A 9276-nucleotide genomic window follows, 5' to 3' on the forward strand; every position below is an offset into this window, starting at 1 on the left:
TCACTTTCTATTTTTGGAGTCTCTAGTACATTATCTGATGCTTGACTTGTCTTGAAATGAATCACAGGGACTCGGTTGAAACAGCACTAGAAGAAGATGCTCCTGGGCTTCTTCAGGTTATTGTTGTTCTTATTATTACTATTATTTCTTTTCTTTTTGTTTTAAATTTTTAGTTTCAGGTTATTTTAATTTTTTTTCTTATTATTTCCATTGTTTTTATTATTACTATTATTTGATTAGTAATAATATCAGTGCATTTATTAGTTATAGGAAATATATTTATAAATAGCCAAACAAGACAAACATGAAGGTTGGGCGAAATTTAATTTGATAGTATCCATTTTTTTTATCAATAATTTGATAGTATCCATCATTGAGATTCTTTAAATAGTATCCATTGAAATTTAATTTGATATAACTCATTGGGGGGGTGATGAAGGGATGGGAGATCCATCATATGGATGGCCGAACCCTGCAGGAAGGTTGGGCAAAATTTCAAAAATTTCTTGACTCCCATCCGGGAATCCTATTCCCAATTTAGAAAACTGCATTTTCAAGGTTCATTCTTGTAACCAAACCAGACCAAATCTGAAACCAAAATGAGGGATATACTTGATACGGAATCGACGCAAGAATGCTTCTCCCAACGTAGGTGTTCACGCCCAAAGAGAGTACCAAATCCTCCCTCCACTGAAGATGATACAACTTAGGGTGAGGTAGGATCAATAGGTAGTTCTTCACCATGAACTAGTGATTCTTCAGCAAGAATCAAATGGGACAGTGAGCACAGCCTCTAGATTGTTTCTTCTCACAAGAAACAATATCAAGATCCAATCTTGATCGAATCCAAGAACTGGAGATCGAACAGGGTGGGGTGGCAAGAGAAGGAAGAAAAAGAGCAAAAGGCAAGAGCAGTCTAACTGTGTTGTCTTCTCTCTGTATTCAGCAAATGTGTCTTTGGAGGTTCGCCCTGCTCTCTTATTTATAACCTTAAAGAGAAAATTTCCTAATCTCATTAGGAGTTTCCTAATCCAAATCTTTTATTTGGATCTAGACTCTTTAAGTGATAAGGATAATCCCTTATCTTATCTACAAATAAAGATCAACCTTCCTAGTCAAATTAGGAGTTCCTTTGATCCAAATCTTTATTTGGATCTGGACTCTTTAAGTGGATAAGGATAATCCCTTATCTTATCTGTTGATCCAAATCCCAGATCCGCCCCTATTTAATTAATCTAATTAACCCAGTTTGAAATGGGTTTTTAGGCCCATTAAGCTTTCAGGCTCACTTCCACTTTAATGTTGGCTAGCTTGGCTTTCTTCGTATGGCGTGGGACCTTATCATTGATCTACACATCAGCCACATAGGTTATGCCTAGCCTCTGTTACAAGGCCTGACTGAATTCAATGCTAAATACAGTGAACCCCTGAGTCCATCACTATGGGTTGTTAATGGGCCCAACATTTACACTAAGTGGTCCTTGGGTCTAGCCATCTTATGAAGGCCCAAGGACTGTGGGCAGATGTAAGATTAGCCCATCAGGTATAACCCTCAATGGTCTTACACTTAACCTCTCAGCCCATAATGATCAAACACTGTCCGACAAGAGAGGACCTCTCCCTCGGTTGCAAGGTGCAGTAGTATGTAATATTAATCTAATCAAGAAGGACACTAAGAATGAGCTTATTTATCAAAAAAAAATGGCAATTAGAATGAGCTCAAGCATAGGAGTGAGATCTCCTACCCACCATCCCACTCCAACTCTGTTTTCAGTTTGGAGTCGTCAGGGATATGGTGCTTACCCCCTCCCCCCTTCGAAACCTATTAGACCCCAAACCATACCAAAGAATTGAAGGGGGGTGGGCTCCAAAGCATTCTTACAACCTCCCCTTGTTGTCATGGCTCAAATGAACACCCACAATGTTATATAAGATGCAAGAAATAGTGAAAATGGGAGCTTAAGGTGCTTCTAGATGTTACTTTCAAGTGAATGAGGAGGGAGGTTTTCTCATATTTGAAAGGGTGGAAACTACTATGTTGTAGTGTCAATGGTGTGAGAGAGGGGGAGTGTTCTCATGTCTAAAAGGGTAGAAACTACTATGTTGTAGCATCAATGTAAACCCAGGGCTTAAGAGGGTGCAGAGAGTAGAAAACGAAGAGAGAAAGGAGGGAAGCAAGGATGGGGTGCGAGAGATGCTATACTGATGGTGGGGTGTGTGTGTGTGTGTGTGTGTTGGGGTGACCTCTTTTCTCTCTTTCTTGTTCGGAGGAAATGGGTTTAGCAAGAATGGTGTGTGGCTATTTTGGAGGAAGTGCAAATGATTCTAATAGATCAAGTGATCAACCAAATAATCTATTCAATAAAAAAAAAAAAGATTTTACTTCATGTCCGAAAAGAAATTTTGAGTTGGCTCAAAGTGGTAATTATGTCATCAGGTGGGCAATTGTGCTGCTACTCCACGTCTACAACATTGTTTCCAACTTATGTTATGGTACAATCTCATGTACTGAAATGCCAATGATTTTCACTGGGGATAATGGCTATCCAGTAATGTTTAATGTTAGTACCCATGGAAATAGATATATGTCATGGAAATATTAAGAAACATGTGGAGTTGTGGACATTTTTAACCATCGGGGGAGGGGGCTTCTGCACACTTCTCACTCTAGAGGCTGAATATTATTACAGCAGGTATTTATTTTTTCTGATGCAATATTGGAATGAGACTGAGATATTGTTGTCTGAACAGGTGTTAGTTGACAGAGGGGTAACGGTTGATGAAATTAAGCTGTATGGGAACATGGACGAGGAAGATGCCTTGGATGATTCACTGAGTGAAGACAGCTTTGTGGAGCTTGAAGCTGTGATTTCTAAGGTTCAGCACAATTGTTTTGTTACTTTGGCATCTCTTTTCCAGGCATTCATGTTATCTTTTGTCAATGTGTTTATGTTTTTCCTATATTTTCTTTATCTTCTACTATAATCTACTGATTAGAAAAGTTATTTTTCATAATTAACCCTCCAAAAGAAATGTATAATCACTTCAAATTAGCCAGGTGGCTGGTTCTAAAGATTAGTCATATATTCAAATATACATTGGTCTATTTTTAGAGAACATTTGAGGTATATTGAGTTAAGCACTTGAAAAATGATTTTGGGCATTTGAAGCTCAGCTCTCTTCGGCCTTATATAAACTCAATAAATTTTCTCTATTCCTGCTTTTGACCAGTTTTGGCTGAGCCGGCTTGCTGTCATCTGAACTTGGTTTGGTTCAACTACATTCCTGTGCATGTTGTAGGGTAAAAGAATGTAGGGAACTCGTATATAAGGGTGTCAATGGACCAGGATTGGATTGGACCCCATCCGATTCAAATCCCATTTGGATGGGTTGGATGGTCCAACAAAACATATGGGAATGAGCTGGCCCAGAATCAAATGTCCAATGAGTATTTTGGATTGGAGTGGACATAATCCATATTTCCAATGGTCCGTCCAAATCCCACCTTACCTTGCCTCGATTCTCCCCTTTGATTTTTCCTCCAGCTCTCTCTCTCTCTCTCTCAATACCAACTTCATCATTACTTTTATTTAATTCAACATAAAAGTTTAGAGCAAAGTCAACAGTGAGACTAGAATCTAGAGGGGTAAATCAGGCCGGCCCGGCCCGGCCTGTGGGCTGTGATGGGTTGTGCTTGCCTTCTCTAGGTTCAGAGGTCAGGCCTGACACGACCCATGGCACGAGCCTAGGTGGGCTGGGTTGGGGGTTAGGTTAGGTTGCGGGCCGAGCCTTGGGCCAAGCCATGAGAGGCATTAAAATAATCGAAAAAAATAGTGAAATTATAAGATAAATTAACAAAATAGACAAAAATTTGAAAAGAATATTAAATTGTTATTTTATATGAATTTTGATGTATACAATTGTTTATATATGAAATAATAAAATGTGATTGAAAAGTTACAATACAATTGGAATAAATAGTATAATATTGGGGGGGGGGGGGCATGTCAGGCCGCATGCCCGTGCCAGCACGGTCTGCTTTGTCATGTTTTGCCACTCTGGCCTATGGGCCTGAAAACCCAAGCACGACACGACCCATACCTCTGGGTTGTGCATGATACAACCCATGTGCTATGATGACAGGCTGGGCCCAACATGCCCCATGTCGTGCCGGCACGACCCAACTTACAGCTCTATTGGGATCCATCCACCTGACACCAAGACTGCCTTGCATCTCAACAAGCACGAATCATCAACTTGGATTCCAATCGTACAGTTGATAGCTCAACATTGATTTTGAATTTTGAATCTCTCCAATTCGAATGCTCTTATTTCTGTACTGATCTCTCTTATTTTGTGTATTTTCTATTATTTGTTAATAGTGTCAATTGGATCTGATTTGGTCCAACCCGATCTGGTCCGATATGAGTCATTTTGGACCATTTTGGATTGGTCCAAATCATTGTCTGAACTGTCCAATCTGTTCAAATTGATTTTTTATTTAGATCAGTTCCAACCCAAACTTGGTCCATTGACACCTGTATTCTTTCTTCTATCAATGGACAAGATATTGGTTCAATCCGGTCCAGTCCAATATAAATCCATTACCGATTGACCATGTCCAATCCAATCCAATAAATACTTTGGACCGTTAAGTTTGGACTGGTCCAATTCAATATGTTGTATTGATTCGTCCAATCTGTCCAAAATGATTTTGATTTGGATGGGGTCCAACCCAAAACCAGACGGTTGGACCCCATCCGGTCCATTTGTATTTCAACTGGACCGGTTTGGACTTGATTTGTATGAGATTTGGACTGGATTGGGTCCAATCCATTTATTAATGGATCCATGTTGGACTGGATCAGATTGGACCAAATCCAATCCAATTGACACCCCTACTCTTATGTGCAGCTTGCAATCTTGACTTATTGAACTTTCAAGTGTTTTTTGCATTTGCATTTTACAACGAAACTCTTTTTTTGTTATAATTTTGGAGAAATTCTCTTCATGGGTAGGATTATATGATAAATTATACAATCATGTTAATGTTCATAGCGATACTATTAATTTGTTTTATACAATTCATGTTCATAGTCATACTATGGCATTTGATTTATTCTCTTTTGTTCTGGCTTCCCTTCCTCTTGTAAATGGATAGAATTGGGAAAAGATATTTTATATTCATTATGCAAGGTAGGTTGTTGTCGTGTGGTGTCTGTGGTTGCTTGAGCAGAGGATGTGATCCAGTATTTGTGTTTTGGATGTAGTGGTGGTGTTGCTTCTGGGCTTTTGATTCTAAGCCAAAGTTTTCTTTCTCCTCTTGGTTTCTTTCCTACCGGAGTAAGATTGTCTGTATACTTGCTCTAAATTGGGGGTGGGGTGTGATTCTCTCTTCATCTTCCTAGAACTGAATAATTCCTCACTTCTTTTATTTGGATTCTTGTTACTCTATATTCTTCTCCTTTTTATCCTTGTATATGTTTGATTGTAAGTGTAATTTCATAACCGATAAAATATCTAATTTTTTCACTCAGTTGAAGCATTTTTGGCAGACAAAATGCACTAAAACTGTATATTTTTGAGGTAGTGAATATGAATGTCTATTTTCTTTTTTCTTTTTCCCTATTTTCCTTGTTTGATGTAGTGAATTTAAAGTAAGAACCTTTTCTGTTTCCACTCAGTTCCTTGGTGCATTCTGCAAGTGAACCATCTGCGGTTTTTATGTTCTAGACTTAATTGTTGTGATATATCTTGGCCTTTGGTAATCTTCATACATTCTGGATCTTTCAGATTTTTTCTGAGCGCTCCTCTCTATTGAAGTTTGCTCCAATGCGTTGCACAAAGGGATCCAAAGTTAGTTATTGTTTGGCCTGTTTAGTATCACTCGTGGAGCAGGCAAGAGGTTTCTTCAGACATATTGATGTGTTCAAACTGACCACATTAAATGTCACTGATCTTTCTATTAATTTCATGAAATATTTGTTCATTATGCTCAATCAGTCTTTTTACTTCCAACTATTTAACATTTCCTTCACCATTACCAACAGAATGTTTTCATCTTCTGTGTCTGTTTTATCAATAGACACGTTATTTACAGTTCAGAAAATGGCCTGTTGAATGGGGATGGTGCAGGGACCTCCAATCTTTTATTTTTGTTTTTGAAAGACACAACAGGTATATTTTGTTTTTTATAGAATTAGTTGTTAAGATTGCTCCTTGTTCATTGTTTCTTCTTTGGATGTGTAAGAGATTTTTCATTACTTTTTTTCTCCTTCGATTACAGAATAGTTCTGGAGCGCCCTGAATATGGTTATGCAACATATTTCTTTGAGCTAGTAAAGTCATTGCCCATTGACTGGCAGATTAAACGGTTGGTGACTACCATGAAGCTTGCTAACTTTAGCAGGATTACCCTTATTGAGAACAAATCACTGCTGGTAATACTTTCTTAACATCTTTCCTTTTATAACCTTTTGTGTAATATCATGCAAGTACTATAATGCTAATTTTATTGATTTTCTTTATACAAGTAATTATAAGCAAAAAATAGCATGTGTACAAGGTCAAGGTGGCAAAAGCATCTGGGTGAAGTCAATTAATCTTGTATATGGTAAATGCAAGAAAAAAGTGCAAGGTGAAAAAGGCAGTGATGAAAGAGCTAATGATTTAAAAATTGGAATTTCTGGGTTTTTCTACATTTTTTTGGTCAACAGAGGTATTATGGTAATCTTACATGTCTATGGGGTTTAGTCTAGTAGTTTGATTTGTCTAGTCATTAGCTGTGTTTAAGATTTCATAGTCATTGGTTAAATAGTTTAGGAGTTACTGAATTTTCTTATGATGGTGGCAGTTCTGTAGTTGTGCTAATGATGGTCTGGAAGATTGTCTTGATTCAAATCTGCAACCTCACAAGTGTTTGGCCCCTAAATCAGTCCACACGAAGCTGCAATAGACAAAATCTTCCTTTCACAAAGTAGATGGCAATCCAAAAGAGAAAAGGGTTGGGGCACACTAGGAGTTGTGCTAGCAATCCTACAGTGATTAGGGTTTAGGGAGAAATGGGAGAGTCTTAGCTAAACCCTAGAGCTGCCCCATGTATTGTTTAAATAGATTTAAGCTCCCATTTGCAATTAGGAGTACTTGTCTCATAAGGTTTCTCATTATTGCAATTAGACCCCTCTTAGTGATTACACCCTTTCCTCATTCTTTGTTTGTGTTTTATTCCTATGTGTGCAACCTCTTAGGTTCAACACTATTAAGTGGTGGCAAATGATGCCAAACTCCTTTAGCATCCCAAATGGAACAACTTCTAGCTGAACTGAATTAAAACTCTTTTAATTCTCCCTTGAATGTGAATAATAGGCCACTATTCACAAGGGAACAGTATGTCATGACTACCCTTATAGCTTGAATTCAGCAGATTGAACCTTTCCATCTATAGTTACCATGCAGTAAAATCCATTGTCATACAATGTCCCAAAAGAGCAGAGAGTCATGGTGATTATGTCAAATCCTATTGGCTCAATTATATGTCCCACTGGATTGATGATGACTCATATGGTGATAATCTCTTTCCACAAACATTCTCTATCCTTATGGAGGGTGATAGATCCAACATTGTGCATTCACATCCCTCCATGTATAAGTTACCAGAGCCTGTGCATGCTTATACCCCTGATTAGGGTATAGGTGCTTACACTGCCAAACTATGGAGGCCCATGCACAAGGTATCCATGATGCCTCAAGCCGAAGGATTATCTACACAACTGTGATGATAGAATCAATTATTGACAAAAGACAACTTTAAACACGTTCTATTAATGTTCTCTAACAAGCACCCACACATTTGTGTTCAACGGTTTTGGCCGGTTTTTTTCTTTTTTTCGTTGGAATGGGTTGCCCATTTGAACTGGACAGTTTAACCGCTGACCCGGAAACTGGTGGCCAGAACGGTTCCAGTTCCAGGTCGGTTTTTAAAACCACCTTTATCAAAAGACATGAATGAAAAAATGCTCATTTATTAATAAAATGTGAGTAGTACAAAAATGCCCTTGCAGCTCAATCTCTTTGCAATCATTCTTTTACTATTGTTTTCCAAATACCTTCATTGCAAGATTAAGGATTTCTTTCACCAGTTAATCTGTTTTTGGTTATCCTGTTGTAATGTCATCATTGAAAACTGAGATTTGCATTTTCCCCAAAAAAAAAAAAATGTTTGCAAGCATGCATTGTGTGCTTTGTATGTTTGTTCCTTGTACATGTATGATATCTGCCACTTTAGTACCTTGTAGATTACCCTGTTTAGCTACTGCTTTCCTTAGATATTACAAATATCTATCAAACTGTCATTTTTTTGTTAAACATTTCATTTTATTTCTGTTTCATTTCTTTGGTTTAAGGTTGGAGAAGATCTGGCTGAGAATGAAGCAAAGGTTTTAGAAGAATACGGTTGGACACCAAACACTGGATTAGGTTCTATGCTCAACTACTGTGACCGAGTCTATCATGACAGGAAAAATGAGAAAGATGGTTCAGAATGGAGGTCAAAAATTGGGAAATTGCTGATGAATGGCTATAATGGGGGGAACATTGTGTTGACTAATCTCCCCAAAAAGGTCATAGGGTACAAGGGCATTCAAAATACACAAATGATAGGATACAGTGACGCACAAAGCACACAAACTATTGAATACCCACAAATCAAATTGGAGCTTTAATTTTTTTGATGAGTAAATTGGAGCATTAACTTGCATTCTCTCTTCCTAGCTTGTAAATACCCGCTGACAAGTAATATTCCCCTTGCTTGAGGAGGCTTTCAATTGGCCTTTCAAATTTGGATACGAGCAGGTGTTATCGAGTTGGGGAGTCAGTGGTTGAGTTGAATGTGAATCCTTCTTGAACTTGTCCCATCTAACTGTACTTATGAGGTGCCAGTTTGTGCCACCTGATTTTTTTTCTGAAATTGGAATTTGTGGGTAACAATATGCTTGAGCAGTTGACCACAAATTGGCCTTCAGGGTTGACAGGCTTCTCGGATCTGATTGCAGTCGCTACAAAGTTTTAGTTGCTGCTCAAACTAGCTTCTGTTTAAGCTTAAAAGGCCATATTTTCTCTGTACAAATCATTATAATTTACATCATGTATATATGAGCCATTCGCTAATCAAGGAAGGATATGCATATGCACATTTTGTATTTTCTTGTGATGTGGATGTTTGATATTTTCCTCTTACGAGATGTTCAAGGCCATCAATCTATCCTGTATTTCTGTGTA

At 38.0% G+C, this 9276-nt stretch overlaps 1 protein-coding gene across 3 annotated transcripts in view; it reads left to right on the forward strand.

Annotated features, from left to right (window-relative positions):
• LOC148855182 (uncharacterized) overlaps positions 1 to 9276 on the forward strand; it is a 47094-nt gene extending 37818 nt beyond the window's left edge. For all 3 annotated transcript variants that reach the window (XM_088982834.1, XM_088982835.1, XM_088982836.1), the window contains 6 exons: positions 68 to 116; positions 2752 to 2877; positions 5794 to 5898; positions 6086 to 6177; positions 6287 to 6440; positions 8403 to 9276. In XM_088982834.1, coding sequence (XP_088838960.1) covers positions 68 to 116; positions 2752 to 2877; positions 5794 to 5898; positions 6086 to 6177; positions 6287 to 6440; positions 8403 to 8720 — 844 coding nt within the window. In that variant the 3' untranslated portion in view covers positions 8721 to 9276. The remainder of the gene's footprint in view (positions 1 to 67; positions 117 to 2751; positions 2878 to 5793; positions 5899 to 6085; positions 6178 to 6286; positions 6441 to 8402) is intronic.

This window comes from Nelumbo lutea, chromosome 4 (genome assembly GCF_056320005.1).
Source record: "Nelumbo lutea isolate HS-2025 chromosome 4, American lotus-T2T, whole genome shotgun sequence".
NCBI classification, from domain to species: domain Eukaryota; kingdom Viridiplantae; phylum Streptophyta; class Magnoliopsida; order Proteales; family Nelumbonaceae; genus Nelumbo; species Nelumbo lutea.